The 21,125-nt window shown below is 42.7% G+C and overlaps 1 protein-coding gene across 1 annotated transcript in view; it reads left to right on the forward strand.

Moving 5' to 3' along the window:
* prodha (proline dehydrogenase (oxidase) 1a) overlaps positions 1-21,125 on the forward strand; it is a 94,240-nt gene that overhangs the window by 25,468 nt on the left and 47,647 nt on the right. The window contains exons 3-6 of the mRNA XM_084324057.1: positions 8,768-8,802; positions 14,319-14,468; positions 14,885-14,949; positions 15,981-16,097. Coding sequence (XP_084180183.1) covers positions 8,768-8,802; positions 14,319-14,468; positions 14,885-14,949; positions 15,981-16,097 — 367 coding nt within the window. The remainder of the gene's footprint in view (positions 1-8,767; positions 8,803-14,318; positions 14,469-14,884; positions 14,950-15,980; positions 16,098-21,125) is intronic.

Consider the following 21,125-nt stretch of genomic DNA (forward strand, 5'->3'; position numbering starts at 1 on the left):
CCTGCCTCCTGTCTCGGCCACCATCACAAATACAATAACCCAACAAACTGTGAGAATCACTGACATATCAACATGTCAACTGGCCATTCTGTAGGCCTAGTTATGACATTACTACTACTCTTCATACCACTTTCTTTTTCTCCCCTTCTCCCTGTCTCCTGAATACCAGGGCCAAACTAAATATGGGTTGAACTTATTTTAACCTGCTTGGGTGCCAGGTGGGTGGGGTTTACCTCGTTCAACAATACAAGAGTCCATCACAGATATTGCAACAACTATCCTGGCAGCGTAAAAGGCTGTAAATTCACACTGTATTGCAGTAGGGAATTGAGCAGTTTTGAAAGAGGCCTGCCGCACAGGTTTGTGTTAAAGGTCCATATCTGTACAAGAGATCCTGTAACAGGTTTCACGTGTCATCCTGTGTGCCATGTGTAGCTTATTTTTGTCTGCAGCACGGAGGGACAGCCTCTGGAAAGCTAGACTGGTAGCCAGGCATGTGCACAGCCTGAGCCCCTGTCTGGCCCCATAGCACCCCATGATGTAATAATTTCCCAATAATGTAATAACTTAGGGCTGGGCGATATGGCCAAAAACGTTATTGCGATACAATTATTTTCATATAACTCGATATCGATAATTATCGTCGATATAATGTCTGTCAAGTTTAATTAACTTCTTATGCCCGGTGGCGATGGACGGGCTATTAATAGCATAGATATATATAATAGACTTGTTTTGCTCCTGCAAATGTTGATGTCGTCATCAGTCCGCGCACGTTAGCAGTTAGCCGACAAGCGGAGTATCTCATGACAATGTACTAAATATTACCCTATAATACTCTCTTCCGCCCCAATATATTGAAACGACGTCCACTGTATACCCCACACTACTATAAACGTGGCCTCAGAATTCACGCCACACACATACTCGGCACGTAAATATATAAAATAGCGCCGTGCAAGCTAGTTATCCTAGCCAGCCTGTTGTTTCTAAGCGGTGTATTCCATGACAATGTACTAAATATTACCCTAAAATACTCTCTTCCGCCCCAATATATTGAAACGACGTCCACTGTATACCCCACACTACTATAAACGTGGCCTCAGAATTCACGCCACACACATACTCGGCACGTAAATATATAAAATAGTGCCGTGCAAGCTAGTTATCCTAGCCAGCCTTGTTTACTACTAGAGTCCTACCTCTCTACCCAGAGGTGCACCGCGGGTCTCCTTCACTGTCGGCCATCTCCTTCACTGATTGGTTGTTAGTGCGTGTGCTCATATCCAAGCTTGGAAAATCGATATATCGAAACTTTGCGACCACGTTTCATGTTTATTTCGAGGAAATAATTTATCGCGATAGTTGTTTCAATGTGTTCTGTCCGTGTCCCGACTGTACACAATGAAGGGTTAAAGCAGACTTGCTTACTTGTACTTTATTCACAGTTGTTATGGTTACAACATAAGCTTGGTTCCACCCCAAGTGAACCCTCGGTGTCACCTCTAAAAGAGTCCTACGTGCAACAGCACTTAAATAGAACAATCCTATTGTTACATCTTTCTTTTTCTTTTTCCAAGTACAGATATATACAGGATCTCGATATTTAACTTACAGCTCCTTAACCCGTGTTCTACTTACTTACACCAGATCCAAACAACAACAACACTGTGTAAAATGACTCATTAGTACCCCTCCACACTCAACAGATCAAAACATGATTGTGCACACATACCCCATTTCACTATTTTTCCCCCCCCCCTCTCTCTCCAGTCCATTCTCTAATCACGAAGTATAGTCCTTCAGGTATTGAAGCCTGACAACCTGTCGACCAGACCTGGTAGTGACCCTCTTGGGTCTCTGCCGGGTTGACTGGCGGGCCGGCCTTCTCAGTCACTGGTGACGCAGGTGTGATTGTACCTGGTGTGTCTATAGTGGTGTGATCGTGTCTGAGGTGGCGACGATTTCTTCTCAGAACACCTCCCGACTCTAACTCCACCTCATATGATCTGTGGCTCACTGGTTGGATCACCTTTGCCACTCTCCAAGTCCTGTGTGTGTCACCAGGCTGTACTCTCACACTGTCTCCTCTTTTCAGAGTGTCCATGTCCTTTGCTGTGCGATTGTAGTATTTTTCCTGTCTCTGTCTGTTGCGTTTCAGTCCCTGGTCATTATCCGTTACCTCTGGCTCCAGCAGAGTGTCTTTTGTAGGAAGCAGGGTTCTGGTCCTCCTGCTTAGGAGTCTCTGTGCTGGACTTGTGTTGAGGCTCTGGCTCGTCGTGTTACGATGGTCCAACATAGCCAGGTACGGATCCTCTCTCGCCGCTGCAGCCTTCAGCATCAGGCCCTTGGCTGTCTTTACCGCCGACTCCGCCTTCCCGTTACTCTGTGGGTATCCCGGCGAAGATGTCCTGTGTTCAAAACCCCAATTCTGACTGAAGTGTCGAAACTCTTGTGATGCATACTGTGGCCCGTTATCAGAAATAACGACATCAGGTATCCCTTGCCTGGCAAAGTGGGCCTTGAGTTTTCTGATTACTGTGTTGCTCTTAGTGTCAGACAGATAGTCAACCTCCCAAAAGTTAGAGAAGTAGTCTACAGTGATCAGGTAGTCTTTGTTGTGGAACGAGAAAAGGTCTGTCCCTACCTTGGCCCAGGGTCTGCTGGCCATGTCATGTGGGTGTAGTGTCTCCCTCTGTTGCCTTGGGTCCACTGACCTGCATATTAGAGATGTTCCGATACCATTTTTTCCTTTCCGATCCGATTCCGATACCTAAGCTTTGGGTATCGGCCGATACCGATACTTATCCGATACCAGTGCATACATAAAAAATAAAAAAAAACGATATTATATAAATTTTTTATAAATATAATTTTTTTTTTTTAACAAATACTGTTTTATATATACTGTTTTTTTGTAATAACTAGAAAGTAATGGTATTTATTCAACAACAGGTGATTGTATAGATTTGTATTAGTATCATTAATCAATGAGTATGGGGCTTCAGCACTGCAGATATACCCTACTCCAATGATCCACACGGACATTATACGTTGCTGCACTTGCTACCCACTGGCTCTGCAGATATACCCTACTCAGTCTGTCTACAAGGCTCCGTTTCAGTAGCAGTCGATCTGTTGTGATTTTTGCACAATAAATATTCAACATTCTCTTTTGAGACTCCGCCTCAGACTCTTATCATTTGGCACTAAAAGCTAAACATTGTCACCGATATGGCTGTCCGCAACATGTCATTAATTGTGTACGCGAGGTGGTCTCAATGACGACACCAACGTGAGCTAAGTTAGCATAGCATGAGCTGTCGGTATATGAAAAGACTGTAACGTTACTGGTGACATTGTGATTTAACGAATACTCCTTTGCCAACTTGCTGTACTTTGCTTGCAGGTCTGTAGCCATTATTGCTGGATTATATGAATAGCCCCAACTTTAGCCAAGGTAATGTTAAAGCTAGCTTTCGGTTAGCTGTTCAATGCTAATAACACCAGCCACCAAGCGAACCCATGAGCTCCCCGTCAACACCGCTCTGTCGGGACGATGACATTTAAGAAAGTATCTGCTGTTAAAATGACAAATGGCATTGACACTTTAATCGATTAAGCACACGTTTGTTTTATAATGCTTACTCAACAGACCACAGTGTTGTTGATAAATTACGTCATATGGTATCGGAGCGCAGCATTAGAGGGTACTCGCCGATACCGATACCAGCATTTTAGCCAGTATCGGCGGCTTTTCCGATACTGGTATCGGTATCGGAACAACTCTACTGCATATACCACATTTAGCGATGAAGGTCTTTATCTCCTCGTTCATCCCATGCCAGTATACACACTCCCTCGCTCGCCTCAGACATCCTTCTACTCCCAGATGAGAGGAGTGAATCCTGTACGTGATGTCACCCCTGAGTGCATCTGGTATCACGGCTCTTTCTCCTCGGAAAACGATGCCGTCCTGGAAACTCATTTCCTCCTGGAACGAATGGTAGTGCCTGATGTCACTTTTCCTCTTGGGCCACCCTGACAGTATTCTATTTGCCACACTCTGTAACTTTAGGTCATCCTTTGTTGCAGCTCTGATAGCGCTCAGCCTCTCTGCTGAGATGGGTAAATAGCTAACCATGTTTACCGTCTCTACCTCTGTCTCACTCCCTTAGTGCTCTCTGGCAAGTATGCTCTACTCAACGTGTCTGCAAGCAACATATCCCTTCCTGGCACATATGTCACACTAATATCATAGTGCTGCAGTCTGAGTAGCATCCTTTGTAATCTCTTCGGTGCACTAAGCAGTGGCTTGCAGACAGTGGATATTTTCTAGAGGCTTGTGGTCGCTTTGAACGGTCACCGGTCTACCATGTATATTGATGGAACTTTTCCATACCAAACACTATGGCTAAACACTTTCTCTATTTGGGCATAGCCCTTTTCAGTTGGTGTGAGCGCCCTACTACTAAATGCTACAGGCTTACCTTTCTGTGTCAGGGCGGCCCCCAGTCCTGTGTCGGACGCATCACATTGTAGCGTCAACTCCTCTTCTCTGTTGTGATACTGTAGGACTGGTGCTTTGGCTATTTTGTCTTTCAGCCTTTGAAACGCTTCCTCTTGGACATCTGCCCATTCCCACATGTTTTCCTTTCGTGTGAGTTGTCTAAGAATCTCGCAGTCATCTGACAGGTGGTCAAAGAACTTCGCCAGGTAGTTGACCATCCCAACCAGTCTTTGTACTCCTTTTACATCTGTTGGCTTCGGCATCTCTCTGACCGCCCGTACTTTCTCCGGGTCAATTCTCAGCCCCTTAGCCGTGAGCAGATGACCTATGTAGGGCACCTCTTTTTGTCGAAGCTTGAACTTATCTGCGTTCAGCTTGATGTTGCGCTCCCTGCATCTGGTTAGAAAGCCTCGGAGTTTCTTGTCGTGGTCCTTTTCTGCCTCCTCCTGCGTTGCTCCTTCCCCTGTGATTAACATATCATCTGCTATGACGTAGACTCCTGGTAGGCCCTCTAGGGCCTGCATGAGCTTTCTTTGGAACACTTCCGGTGCTGGGCTTATTCCCATCGGCATCCGGAGCCAACGGTAGCGACCAAATGGAGTGGCGAATGTGGTCAGGTAGCTTGACTCCTCTTCTAGCTTGACGTGCCAGAAACCGTGCTTCACGTCGCAGACTGTGAATACTTTTGCCTTTGACATCTCCGGCAGGATGTCATCTATAGTTGGGAGTGGATAGTGACTTCTCTTTAGTGCCCGATTCAGAGGTTTCGGGTCTATGCACAGCCTTAGTTTCCCATTCGGCTTCCTTAATGAGATCATGCTGCTGATCCAGTCAGTGCTGCGTTCCACTGGTGTGATAATCCCTCTTCTCTCCAGATCCTTGAGTTCCTCCTGTATCGGTATGATCATAGCTACAGGCACTCTGCACTTTGGCAGTTTCACTGGCGGCACTCTGTCATCTATCTCTATTTTATACACCCCCTCCATGCATCCATCTCCGGTGAACACATCCCAAAACTCAGCATTTATTCTGTCCCTTGTCATGTGACTCACTTTCTCCCCCTGTCACTGGACTCTGCTCTTTCCTCACTATGCTGTCTATAGCTAGGATATTTTCGTACTGTACCTTTATCAACTTCATAGCCTCACTGTCTTTCCTGCCCAGTAAAGGGATTCTGCTACTCTGGCCTACCACTTGAAACTCTAGCCTGTAACGCTTGTTGTTTCTGGGGTTTCTGATCTTAACCTTACATGTACCCAGAGGAATCACCCTAGTCTTATTGTACATCACCAGCACTTTCTCAGTGTGTTCTAGCTGTGTGTCAGGGTTTAACAAATGTATAGGGATGACATTACAGGTGGCCCCACCAGCGTTTCCGTTAGCCGGTAATTACCGGTATTTGACCGGCAAAATCTGTTGAAGTCCGACATATTTAATCTCTCCGGTCTTAATGTCCGGTGAAAATAATTCCCTGAGTCTAAGCACAATTTGATTATTTGAATTGTATTAAAATAGGCTAAAATTAAATAGCCTATGCGATGAACGAAACGATCATTACATTTGTTTCCTCGTTGCTTCTAATAATGACAACGACGTTGTCAGCGAGAGCTTAGTGCTGGGTGTGCGAACTTTTGTGAAGCTGCAGAGCCGGAGCAGCAGCAGCACAATGCAGTATTCCAGCAGTACTCCAATTCAGCCATTTTCAGCCAATGTTGGGTGGGGGGCGCTGCTGTGCGGTTCCCAGAAAAGAGCCAATAACAGCTGAATCAGCTGCTCTGCAGCGCCATACTCTTTGCAAATAAGTCGTTGCGAGGTGGAGAGAGTCGTCACGCAAACCACGATAATGTTGCCGTCTCTCTGCTTTCTCAGTTCTTCGCTTGATATAATTAATACAAATGTCCAATATAACGGAATTCGTTAGCTCATAAAAATGTGATTATAACAGACTGCTGTTTAGTGTCGGACCGACTGCCCACATACGCGGTCTATTTTATTTCAAGTCAGCAGCAGCACGGAGTATCGAGGGACTTATTTTATTTGGAATATATTAATGACTGTATACGCAAAAGTAGCCTAGTTTTAAGTAATAATATTATAAATCTACATGCCTTGAGGATGACATTCTTTATATAGCCTGCCTATCAATTGTTTTAAAGCTCAATAAACTATGACCGGAATTAATCTCATTTGTCCGGTAGATTGAAATCTTGCAGGTCACGGAGACCGGCAACAATTTTTTCTAACGGAAACCCTGGGCCCCACAGTCTATTTGGAAGTTAACTAGCATTTCCCCCAACATCATCCCTGCAAAAAGCTGTTGGCCCTGCCTGTGGCTGTCTTTTAACTGATTAACATTTTCATCCTCTCTATTTACTTCTGTTATGCAGCAGAGGTCTTCCTCATAATAATCACTATCACTGTGCTGTTCTGCTACTGCATGCACTTTCCTAGTTTTCTTGCTGCTCTCCTGTTTTGATTTGCATTTAGCCGCAAAGTGATTTTCTCTCCCACACTTTTTACACTTTTTTCCAAAAGCTGGGCATTTCTTCTTGTTCCTCTCATGTGTTTTCCCACAAAACATGCAGTCAACCTCGCTGTTTTTTCCCCACTCTTCTGACTGTTTTAGCGCATGTACCTCTTCCACTGCCTGTCCTTGTTGCAGTGTCCTGCTATTAGACCTTGACAGCTCATACACTCTACATATTTTCAGGCATGTTTCCAGAGTCAGCCTATCGTCCCTGAGCAGTCTCTCTCTCAGTTCTGAGCTATTTGTACCACATACAATTCGATCTCTGATCAGGGAATCTCTAATGTCCTCAAAGTTGCAACTACTAGCAAGCATTCTTAAGTCTGTTACATAGCTGTCCACGTTTTCATCCAATCCTTGGTTCCTGATAAATAATCTGTATCTTTCCACTGTTTCATTTACCTTTGGATTGCAGTACTCGTCAAACTGCTTGATGATAGTTGTCACTGTTGTCTTCGCCGACGGACTCGGCAGAGTTGACCATAGTTCTCTGCCCTTTTCTCCGACGAGATATTTAAATAGCTTGACTTTTGTTGTCTCTTCGGCGTCGGGCATGGTAAGGTCTGTATACAATGTGAACTCCTCCTTCCAACTTTTCCATGCCTTCGCCAAGTTGCTGGAGTCCAAAAGTAGTAGACCAGGAGATCTCAGCGCATTTAGCCCTTCCATCGCTGATAGCTAGTAAGAGTTTTCTCCCCGAAGTCCGTGTTAGCCATAGCTCGCCAGCTCAACTCTTTACTTCTCCAGCTACCGCGCGAATTACTTTCCCGATCTGTACCCAGCTGTCACCATGTTTCAATGTGTTCTGTCCGTGTCCCGACTGTACACAATGAAGGGTTAAAGCAGACTTGCTTACTTGTACTTTATTCACAGTTGTTATGGTTACAACATAAGCTTGGTTCCACCCCAAGTGAACCCTCTGTGTCACCTCTAAAAGAGTCCTACGTGCAACAGCACTTAAATAGAACAATCCTATTGTTACAATAGTTATCGTTATCGTTTTATCGCCCAGCCCTATAATAACTCCTGAAAATGTAATGAATTTGGTACATAACTTGATAAAAAACGTAATAAAACCCCAATAATGTAATAACTTAACCAATAACGTAATTAAAAGCCCTTACTTTACATTATTGGGAATTTATCAAATGTTCAGGTTGACCATTTTTCCCAAACTGATTAATAATTTTGACTGTTGCAAAATATTGCGATATATCACTGTATACTAGGGATGGGTACCTTTCACATTTGAACCGATACCGGTACCGGTACCTGTGAATCGATACCGGTACCCAATGGTACCTTTTTTCGGTACTTTAGTCTCAAGACATTTTATTTACCTACCTCAGTCGTGAAAAAAAAATCCAAACTTCAAATAACTACAATTTCAACAGTTTTCGGCTTGCCATTGCTCTGACTGCTTTGTTGTTGAATCAAGTCAAATCCTAGGTAAGCATATATTGTGCGTGTGAACGTTGACATGAAAAAAAAAAGTAAAAAAAAAAAAAAAAGGTTTAATTTTTTAATTTTTTTTTTTTTTTGGGTATCTCACTTGATTCGATACTCGGTACTCGTAGTACCGACGTGTTTCGGTTCGGTACCTCAAAAGTACCGAATTCAGTACCCATCCCTACTGTATACATTTTCCCTGTAAATGTCTGTTAAATTGCAGTTGTTTATAATAGTTGTGTTTGCTACTAAACTAACGGCAAGCATTTCCTCTCTTTCAGCGCATGTGTGTCTGAAGCTGAGAAAGAGAGCCATGGTATGTATTCATCTACGGAATTTAATATGAATGATTAAATATTGTGTTGCTTTTGAATGTACTAAACATTTTATGTGTTCTAATTTGAAAGTCTGTGTAACTAACTAATTGTAACATAATGGCAATTTACAATACGTACTTAATTGTATGTTTGTACTTAATTTGTTGCAGTGCCAGCTACTGAATGCATCGTAGAGCAGCAACTTGACAGTAAATGTTAATCAGACTGAAATGTGTTTACAGTGTTTCCTCTATAATTGTTCAGTGATGTTCGGGGTGGTTACATGTTTAGCTCCACCTCCACCCTGTCATGTTATTTTAGCTCCACCTCCACCCTGTCATGGTATTTTAGCTCCACCTCCACCCTGTTTAAGTTATCATTCAAATTAGGGATGTCGCAGTTCTCTAATAACTAAAAATATCATGGTTAATTAATAGTTTTTGTTTAGTTAGTCAAGCTTATATACTTTATAAGCTATACTTTTTTAGCCTAAAACTAGGCCAGCTTCTTCCTTTGCTAGACCCAATAAAAATGCGTATGTGTCTTTCCCCCTTAATCAACGACTGGATAATAATTGCAATGCCGTGAAACTGATAATTGTACCATCAGACTCTCATACCGTGACATCCCCATTTCGAATGCAGGTTATTCTGTCAAATTTGACTAGTGCTAGTGGCCCCTGTTTGTGTTTTGGAGGGAAAATGTGAATAAACAACACCCTCCCACACACACACATTTTCTGTAACAGTGGTGGTAGTACTTGATAGTGCCTCCTCCCCCAACTGCAGAACAAGTATGGAGGAAACACAGGTTTTATTTGGTAATGGGGAGGGAACCTACTTTCACACTGTGTGACTGATGTAACTGTAAGCATGTGAAAGGAGCTCTGCTGTCTTGACTACCGGTAATATGATTCTGTCATCTTAGTAAAGCATACATGCCAAAACCCCATCCTGAGAACCAGGGGGGTAATTGACACCGGCCACTTTTTCCTGGTAACCATTCATCACTTTAGAGGTTCTTTTTAAGTTCCCCGGTGACAACATTGTGGCAGAGAGAGATACTCCTTTCACACAAGCCATTAAAACATGCATGTGAGAGGAGTGTTGCCAGCCTGTGATGCCAGGCCTCCTGACTCCTGTGCCAGCTGTCAGGGTCAGGATGTTCATGGTTGGTAGTGGTACCGGTTCTTTCTGGATCTCCCGTGGGGTTGAGAGGAGGTCAGACCTGCATGTGCTGTACCCGCTACTACTGCCTTGAGTTGGAACTTAACCTGGTACAGCGTCTGGGTCAATTCACTTTCAATAAAGTCAGTTTAGCAATGGAATTTTCTTTTAAGATTCAAATATTGAAAAACGTTGCATTAGGGCTGGGAGGTATACCGAATATGAAGGTATACCGTCATGGATCCATGCAAAAGTATAAAGTTAAACAAAAAAAGGTTCCTTGCAGCTGTATTAAAGATGTTAAATAAAATAGACCACTCTGATTTAAATGGCACCATGGGGGTTGTATTACAAGATAAAGACATACAAAAGATGTCATATTACATTGTAATTCTTACTGAAAGATATATATTGACAGTCTGTATTTTACTATTATACGGTCAAAACTAAGAAACACTCAGTGATATGATGTTTTGGGCATATCTCCCAGCCCTACTTGGTATAAGAATTATATATAACCTATTAACAAATAATAGAGAATGATCTGTCATCCTTACCAAACACGCTGCAATTTCTCAAATGACTGAATTGGAATGGTATTGAGTTGACCCAAACTATGACATGTTTTCTTTATGTCCTGACCATTGGATCCATGAAACAAGGGATGCAACGATACCGATTAGTATATGATATTAGGCCAATATACCAGGCTAAAATACGATGTCTGTATGGGAGAATTATCGGATACCAAGAGCCATTGTAACATGTCTGCAAGATGTCAAATTGATTAGGCTGTAATCAATCATCAATCATTTATGTCAAATCAATCATTTTGGTCCAATGAGCCCAATCTAATGGTCTATGTCTATACTGTCCAATAAAACAAATGGATTGTTAGCTACTCGGTATCAGATGATACTTAACGTTTAGTACTCGGAATCAACAGGGGAAAATGGTATTGGTGCATCCCTAGATTCCCTACATGAAACCCATCCCTACATGAAACTCATCCCTACACGAAACTCATCCCTACACAAAACTCATCCCTACATGAAACTCATCCCTACACGAAACTCATCCCACACAAAACTCATCCCTGCATGAAACGCATCCCTACACAAAACTCATCCCTGCATGAAACGCATCCCTACACGAAATGCATCCCTACATGAAACTCATCCCTGCATGAAACTCATTGAAAACAATGATATGAGGCTTTTACCTGACAACAGTGACAAGCTAGATAGAGGGCCAGTTTAAAGGGATAGGTCAGATTTATTGAATCAGTAAGAGTCCTTTCTCAAGCACCATCCATGCTGTTCCTCAAAATATCTCCGGCCATTTAACCACAAGCCAATGCAAAGTCAATGGGGTCAAGCTCTTGCCTGTACAAGCTGACTGAAGGTAACTGAAATCTATTTTGTGTGCACTGTGTGGAGTAGATTTCTGTATGACATGGGCTTCAACAGCCTTAGGCTGGCACCACCCTCAGGGTGCACCATCATGCCAACACGGACTGCAGCGGCCTCGGGCCGGTGGTCCCCGCCGCCGGGCTGATCAGCCAACCAGATCTCCAAGATGTCGGGCCGATGCCCCCCTGCCATGATACGCATAACGTCATTCCATGAACCCATCATCATCCTGTCTGCTGTAAATTGATCACTAAAAGCTCAAACTTGTGAACTAACTAGCTGGAGCTAATATGAAGAACAGCATGGATTGTGCTGAGAAAGGACCCGCTTGACAACATCATTGATACATAGGAAATAGAGCTAGGGACTAGGTTTCCAATAATCTGAACTGTCCCTTTAACTCTGTATATGAGTGGCTGGAATGTTTGGGACTCTATGGTGTATTTACTTTTACCTACAGTAACCTCTTCATGTTCTTACATTCAGCACAGGATATTTAGAGGTCTGATACGCTTTCTGCATCCAAGAACTACAAAAACAAATAATGCACAGGTGTAGGCTGGTAAAGATATGACTCCTAAATTGTGTAAACGGAAGTACAGGAAGTACAGGCTACAGGCTTTCCGGTTTCGACAAAACAATTATAGAAATGTGTGAAGTGCACAATATTTCCTCGTTTAAGCCACTGCAATGGCTTTGCCTGAAGAATTTACTACATGACCGGGACGTTCTAGCTTGTTTGCCGACAGGATTCGGGAAAAGTTTGGTCAGTTCGGAGGCAGCTTCCAGGGGAACATACACCGGAAATTCTACCCCATACACACTTTCGGCCGTAGTTCTTTACCAGGCTTTATCTCACGGAGGTTAGCACAGGTGTTACCTTATATTATGAGTTAAAACTCATTATTATTATTATTATTAGTAGTAGTAGTAGTAGTAGTAGTAGTAGTAGTAGTAGTAGTAGTAGTAGTAGTAGTAGTAGTAGTAGTAGTAGTAGTAGTAGTAGTAGTAGTAGTAGTAGTAGTAGTAGTAGTAGTAGTAGTAGTAGTAGTAGTAATAATAATAATAATAATAAAAACAGTTGTAGTAGTAGTAGTAGTAGTAGTAGTAGTAGTAGTAGTAGTAGTAGTAGTAGTAGTAGTAGTATTGTCATTGTCATTGTCATTATACAGCACAAGTACAGCCCAACGAAAATAAGTTTGGCATCCAACCAGCGTGCAAATGTAACAGTAAAGAGCAATAGTATACAATGTACAGTAGATTATATGCACATATGTACAGCTAGGTGTGGATATATATTAGGGGTGTAAAGGTACTAGGGTGGGAATCGCCAGATACCTCACCATACGATGCTATCGCGATACTTGCGTCACGATAGTATCGCGATACTAAATATATCGCGATACGCTGAGTATTGCGAAACACTTTTTAATTTTTTTTTTATCAAATTCTATTTATTACCTTTTTTCAACTGCAAAGTAAAACTTTGTCAACATGTTTTATCTAATAAAATAAAGTTCAGTCTGTTCATCTCACTTCAATCATTTGTATTGCAGAACATGGTATTTTCTCAAGCAGACAGATGTAAACACTGTAATCTGTGTTGCATGTACCTGACAAACTGCACATGTGTGTGTGTGTGGACTACTGTACTATTACAGGTATTGAAATGAACAATGCAACTTCCTTATACAAATATTTTTTCTTTAAATTTATTTTTATTTTTTATGAATAATTAAATATCGATACTTGGCGTCCCTGTATCGATACAGTATCGCCACACAAAGTATCGCGATACTACTACGTATCGAAAGGTACACATCCGTACCGAACCGTTTCAGTACTGGACCTAAGGTAAGTACGGCTGTGTACCGAACAAATACAACGGTACGTTAACCACTAACGAACGCACGTGCAGAACATTATTTTGTGTGCAGAATTTAATTCAAAACTCTATCATTAATTTCAATATAGAATATTCGTTGACAGCCATACAAGTACAATTAGTTACTGCACACTACATCACCCCTGAGTGGAACATGGAAAGCCAAACTTTCCCCCACTGTACCGAAAACCCGTACTGAACAGTGACTTCAAAACCGAGGTACGTACCCAACCGTGGTTTTTGTGTACCATTACACCCCTAATATATATATACATACATAGTAGGAGTAGTAGTCATGGTAGCAGTAGTAGTCTTATTATTTAGCAAAGTTAGTAGCATTTGAGATATGATATCTCATTATCAGACCTGCAACAGCAATGAAAACTAATCAAATCTCCAGATAACTGTGCTATAGTTTTATTAGATGACAGCGGTGATGGTTGACATGGTTCCCTTTTGGAGAGTGTTTATTTTCGGGCGGCTGGGTGGCGCAGCGGTCTAAGCGCTTGTCACCAACGCGAGAGACACCTGTATCGAATCCGGCTGTCAGCGTTGCCTCCGGCTTGGGCCGGCCGTCATACTGACTCAATTGGCAGAGTCAGCGGGAGGGAAGTCGATGGGTGGTAATCTGGTCGTTGTAAACAGCGACTCCTACAGGTCGGTCAGGGCGCCTGCACAGCAAGGACAGGAGATGGCGAGGGTAGTATGAGCCTCCCAGACGTTACACCTCACCAATGAGAGTCCGCGCTGGCAGGTGAAAAGATGTGGCTGGCTGACTCCGCATGTATCGAAGGGGACGTGATAGATTCTTCAACCCTTCCTACGACTGACCAGTGGGGGGCACATGCGAGCAACGATCAAGACAGGGGAGGGGGGAATTAGCACGACTAAATTGGGATGGGAGAAAAACAGAAAAAGAAGGAGAAAAAGTGGATCACATTTTTTATTTTTTATGTTTATTTTCCGTCATCTTCCCAGCAGTCCGTTTGGGTTCTTGAGGTGGGTACTGTTGCCAAGGCGACTGTCTTAATATGGTTGAACTTTGACCCCAGGTGTTGATCACCGTGAGAAGAAGTACAAGGCCCATCGTCAGTTTGGGGACAGGCGCGGTGGGGTGATCAGCGCTCGTACCTACTTCTACGCTGATGAGGCCAAGTGTGACAAACAGATGGAGACCTTCATCAACTGCATCAAAGCTTCTGGTCGGTTGAAAGGAAACCCTATAGAGGCCTTTCATGGAATGTTTAGAATTCTCCATGTTGGAAGAATCACATGGTTGCTGCTATGTGCAAAACAGCAGTTGCTATGAGAGATATATCAACAAAAATGGAATAATTTGGTATCTGATTACTGGATCTTGTAAACAAGTCACAGTGGAACGGTAATGCTTTCCAATGTTTACCTACTCCTACCACTGCACTTTTGAAAGTGGTTACCAATGGTTACAGGCAGCCATGTTGGAAGACAGAACTACACAAACATTCTGTGCAAGGCCTCTATTTCTCATTATTGCAAGCATGACAATGTGTAACTAGGCAAAGGTAGATACTTGTAGAGTTTTTGAAAAAAGTTTCAAATTATTGCTGTATCATAGTTGTACTTTTTTTTTTATTTTCAGGTGGGAGCTCAGTAGATGGATTCTCTGCTATTAAAATGACTGCTCTGGGTCGCCCACAGTTCCTAGTGAGTTCAACTATATGGTCAATCTTAATTAATTTCAGATGTTTCAGTCTGTTTCCCACAGGTTCCTCTGTCAGGCTGCGGTGGGTCAGATACACTCAGGTTCCTCTGTTATTAGTGGTGGTGTCAGATACACTCAGGTTCCTCTGTCAGGCTGCGGTGGGTCAGATACACTCAGGTTCCTCTGTCAGGCTGCGTGGGTCAGATACACTCAGGTTCCTCTGTCAGGCTGCGTGGGTCAGATACACTCAGGTTCCTCTGTCAGGCTGCGTGGGTCAGATACACTCAGGTTCCTCTGTTATTAGTGGTGGTGTCAGATACACTCAGGTTCCTCTGTCAGGCTGCGGTGGGTCAGATACACTCAGGTTCCTCTGTCAGGCTGCGGTGGGTCAGATACACTCAGGTTCCTCTGTTATTAGTGGTGGTGTCAGATACACTCAGGTTCCTCTGTCAGGCTGCGGTGGGTCAGATACACTCGGGTTCCTCTGTCAGGCTGCGGTGGGTCAGATACACTCAGGTTCCTCTGTTATTAGTGGTGATGTCAGATACACTCAGGTTCCTCTGTCAGGCTGCGGTGGGTCAGATACACGCAGGTTCCTCTGTTATTCGTGGTGGTGTCAGTCTGCCTTACAAAAACATTGTTGTAACTTTGTTGTCATTTGCTTAAAAAACAACTTCTGCTTAGCTCTTTATTTTCATCCATTGTTATTAGTAGGGTGCGTGCCTGCTTTGTTGAAGATAAATAATTAATCCATTAGACAGGAATGTGTATACTTTGTCGTTTGGTCCCTAACATCCATTAATTGGCTACAGTCTGCTTGTAATAGAATAGAATAGACTTTTAATTGTCATTGCACAGTATACAACGACATTTCGGGGGAGTATAATGTTGCTGATACATGAATTTAAAGTGATTCTACTGTTTGCACATGCAAGTTGCTCTGGCTGAAGGCGTCTGCCGAAGGCCTAAAATGTAAATGTATACGTAAATAAATGTATTTGCAAATGTAAAATTTGTTCTTCTTTGTGAACAGCTCCAGTTCTCGGAGGTGCTGGTGAAATGGAGGCGGTTCTTCAACTTGCTGGCAGCACAGCAGGGGAAATCTGAGATGGCTGCTCTGGAGCAGAAACTAGAACCGGAGCAACTGAAGGTGGGCGTCGCCTGGAGCATTTTTAAACATTTTATTTTCCCAAGTATTCATCCACATTCCTTTTTAGTTAGTGTTCAAACCATCACAGCTTTGACCGAAATGTCACCCTTGGAACGAACAGCAACATGTCATAATGAGGAAACATTGTTATTCAAGTCTGGGTTGACATTCCATACTTTGCACTTGACGCTCTTCCTGCATGTTGTGGGATGTTGGTGTGGCATTATTTAACCCTTTCAGGTGTACGCTCACGCGCACACCCACCCACACATGCACACCCACCCACCCACCCACACACACACACACACACACACACACACACACACACACACACACACACACACTAGGGCTGAGCCCAAACGTTCGAACGTTCGGAGCTTCATTCGTTACGTTGGCGTTCAAATTCTAAATCAACATTCAATATATATTTTTTTTAATGTGTATTCATTCTGTTTAAACCAATGGGGTTTTTCTTCACAGTTGTAGATAAAGATTAGGATACACTAATATTATAGTATTATACTATTATAGTATATGACTTGTCATAAAAATGTTAATAAAACATTTATCATAAATGATGTAGCTGCATCTGCTTGGCACTCAGCGCTCTATCAAGACGTCACCATCACTTGCCCTTATTGGATTATTTATGTTGACGAAACTGATGAGTTATATTCATTAACACATTGGACGCCAGAGGTCGCTGTATGGCCGTTTGTGCCAGCGCTGTAATGAAATGGGGGTAGATGCCGGTGTTTGTAGTGCTAAAACTATATTAAATATTATAGCTATGGATCTAATAAAAATGTCGATTGTCAGTGAGTTTCTTCCGGTCAACATGCAAAAAACAGATAATTTTTTCATCCATAGATTTCCGTTTTATACCGTGGTGAATATGAGTATAGTTTTAGAATGATCCTGTGTAATCTCAGGAAACTCTGCCAAACAGTGCTTTACTGCATTTCATTATAAATCGTACCATTTCTCACCTGGATCAATAATCATTCTGAAATCAACGCTAGATTATCGGTATTATGTTTCATCATCGATGCATGAAGGGGGGGGGGGGAGAGAGCCGGCCCTCCGTGCTTTGATCGCAACCAACGGGACACGGCCCACACACACACCACAGACACATGCTGCGATCGCGGGAAAAAAATTATCGGATCAACGCAAGATTGATAACATATAGCCCTTACCTTGTCTATGATGTACTGCAAAAAGAATAATCCAATTATCTGATCGCCATTCCAAATACTGATCGCGATTGTGTGTCCAACGTTATCCAACGCGTTTAGACCCCGCCTGCACGCTCGGCCCAGAAAACAAACCACATTGTTTCAAATGGAGTGCAATAGCGGCCGCAAGGCGTTAGGCGGTGGTATCGGACTGTTGCGGTCTCAGACAGAGTGCCACACAGTCCTACAGCATAGCAGGATGAATTATGAATGGAAATAGCTAATAAAAGAAATAACGATCCAATAACGAGTTGACTCGTTGTTGGCGGCCATTGTGTTAAAGAAAGTTGAATAAAAAAAATTACTCATTTAATCAGATGAATCACTTTATTAAAATTTAGGATTTAGTTTGAGGATATTTTATAAAAAAATATATATATATATATATTTTTTTTCCTTTTTCTTTTTAATTAAAAACGAAGGTTCGAACGTCTGTTTGGAAAACCCTGACGAAGTTCGAAGCCCAAAACAGGCTTCGGGGACGCTTCATTACTTAAGGCAACCATCTCTTCGCCTAGCACGGCGACGCGGCAGCGCCAGAGCGGAGCGGCAGAGGCGCGCAGGTTGCCGCACGCAATCCCCCCTGTTTTAACATCGACGGTTAGCTCAACTCGTTCGCCAGCTTGCTGTGGAGCCTGCGGTCCAGTTGGTGACAAGTTCGAATCACTTAATTTTTTTTTCTTTTTTTTTTTTTTTTACGTTTAATAAATTTATCGCCTCTCTATATAAACGTCTTTCTTTCGCCGGTTAAGTTTAGGCATTCTTTCGGAGTTGGTTAAGGTTAGGGTTAAGTTTAGGTATTCTTTCGGAGTTGGTTAAGGTTAGAGTTTGTCTTAGAGCATGGCAATATTTCTTTCGCCGGTTAAGTTTAGGCATTCTTTCGGAGTTGGTTAAGGTTAGGGTTAAGTTTAGGCATTCTTTCGGAGTTGGTTAAGGTTAGGGTTAAGTTTAGGCATTCTTTTGGAGTTGGTTAAGGTTAGAGTTTGTCGCAGAGCATGGTAATAGAATGCAGCCTATTTCCGCTCTGCCGCTCTCTCGCTCTGCCGCGGTCAGATGGGCGTCGTGGCCAATCAGAGAAGCGCTGAACGCAAGTTGGTTGCCTGAAGTGTTGACGCTTCGGGGACAGCTCTATACACACACACGCACGCACACACACACACACACACACACACACACACACACACACACACACACACACACACACACACACACACACACACAGATAGGCCATTCTCCCTTTCTGTGTATGTGTGTGTGTGTGTCCGTCCCAACTCTGGTCTTTTGGAACCAGATGAGGTCAGGGGAGTTTGATACAATGGTGATGTCAGCCAGAGATGGGGAGAAGCATGCACTTTTAAAAGACATCTCTTTGAAAGAAATTCTATTAAACTAATTATTATTTTGTATTATTTAGTTATTGCACTGCACTGCACTGGCAGAATTCAACTGCATTAAATAAATAAATCATAACTGAACTGGCACTGAACATTGAACTGCACTGGCACTGTTTGCAGATGTACTGTTATTAAAGTTAATTAAAAACATAATTTTTTATTGTTTTCTTTTAAACAAAAATTAAAAACAGAGAATTCCAAAAACAGGAAAATTCATATCCGAAAACAGGAAAAGATAAAACGGATTTCATAGGGCCCTAGCTCAATGGCTTCCAGTCACTGGCATTTTAAACTGGTATTGTGTTGTCATAGTGGTGCTGCACCCTATACCATTAGGGAAAGCCATGATTATTATGATTATTACATCATGTGGTCAGCCTTTGTTCTATCCCACCTTTCATGGGACAACTGATCGCTAAATGGAGCAATATTCCCGCGGGGATAGTGGCAACGGGCAGCGAATGCGATCCAATTGAAAATAGTTGTGGTTATGATATAACCTACAAGCTATAACCACCACAGAGTTCCTCACATCATAAAAAAAAAACATCACACCCCTGTCCCAGCATTCTAGGCATATTTACACAGATGCTAAGGATAAACAATGGCTTCCAGTCACTGGCACCAGACACACAACACACATACACAATGGCTGAAAGGCTCAGGAGACGAGGATTGATATCAGCCAATTAAGGAGAGGGATGATTAGGTGGCCTTGATGTCACTGATTGGGAATTTGACCAAGAATGTTAGGAAACCTCCTACTCTTTGCGATAGCCGCCCTGGGTTCTTTAACACTTTGGATGCCACGCCTCCTCGTCTCAAAACATGCTTGAATGCCACCACCCACTTCAATGATAGCGCTCTCATATTTGTGAACGCATGTCTTAAATTATGGCTATGTGTCTAATCTGGCCGTCGCTTATCAATGACTTGTTTGCAGTCAACATTGTCGAAACGGATTGTTTTTTAATCGGTTCATTTCCGTTTTATACCATTTTGAAAAACCCTCCTTTTCTTGAAAATTTTTGGAAAATATAAAGATTCTGTGATAAACGCCCTTTACTGGAATATTCTGGAATACACAAAAAACGTTGTAATTTGTCTGCCTATTTATGAATAGTTTTCAAATAAACGCTAGATTATCGATAGTTATGTGTACTTATGCACGCTATATAAGCGGGCTGAAAAATCGATTCTCTCATTTCCTGATCAGCACACACACACACACACACACACACACACACACACACACACACACACACACACACACACACACACACACACACACACACACACACACACACACACACATATGGCACACGCTGATATCTCTGTGAAAAAAGGTCTGATTATCCTAAGAAAGACTGGTAAAATAGATTCCTTACCTCAGATCAGATGTTCTCCAAAAAGATTATTCCAATTCCTGATAGCCATTCCAAATATCAATCGCGTTTATTGATCCAGCGCTGGGTACTTGAAATATGTATTCCACGCTGTTTTGCGGCTCGGCAATGACTTGGATCCTCTCGGATGGCTTGCCGGAGAAGTAAAATGAGGAAGCTTGATCCCCCCCCCCCCCCCATGTGTTTCATTCAGTATAATCCAATGGGGTGCAGTACAACGGGGAGAGACGATAGGAGGCTGTATTTTCCCAATGGAGCTCAGAGAGAGTTTGCAGCACTAACATGAGACTAGATTGATGAAATATGAATTCAAAATAATAAAAAGAAAAAATTATATTTAGCGTCGCTGGCACTCAACGGTCGGCATGAACTAACGACATATATCGTCGCTGGCACTCAAAGTGTTAATGATGAAATTCAGATGGGAACTCGATTTAACATCTCATCTGAAGGACGGCACTCGCATGGTTATCACCATGACGGGGACATTGCTACTGCCAAGTCCAAAGGTGCTCCTTGCTTCTTGAGTCACAGAGTCTGACTCGTGTTTAATTTGTCTGTACTTCATGTTACTGCCAAGTCCAGAGGACAGAGTGACCCTTGGTTTTTGTATCACAGAGTCTGACTTGTGTTTATAGAATGTAGAACGTGATTCAACTTGAGCCAAACTACTACGGTTTTAACGCACACCTGTGTCCAATCAGAAAACAGTGTTCACCTACTGTACTGTAGACCATGGTCAGGATAATTATGCATTCATCATATTGGACTGCATGGAAATGCAATACATTCTCACACCTGTCCCACAACCCCTGCATGTGTTATTCACGCTCAGACAACCTTAGGCGTGTGTTATTCACGCTCAGACAACCTTAGGTGTGTGTTCTTCATGCTCAGACAATCTTAGGTGTGTGTTCTTCACGCTCAGACAACCTTAGGTGTGTGTTCTTCATGCTCAGACAATCTTATGTGTGTGTTCTTCATGCTCAG

The sequence above is a fragment of the Notolepis coatsorum genome (genome assembly GCF_963971535.1).
Source record: "Notolepis coatsorum genome assembly, chromosome: 11".
Classification (NCBI taxonomy): Eukaryota; Metazoa; Chordata; class Actinopteri; order Aulopiformes; family Paralepididae; genus Notolepis; species Notolepis coatsorum.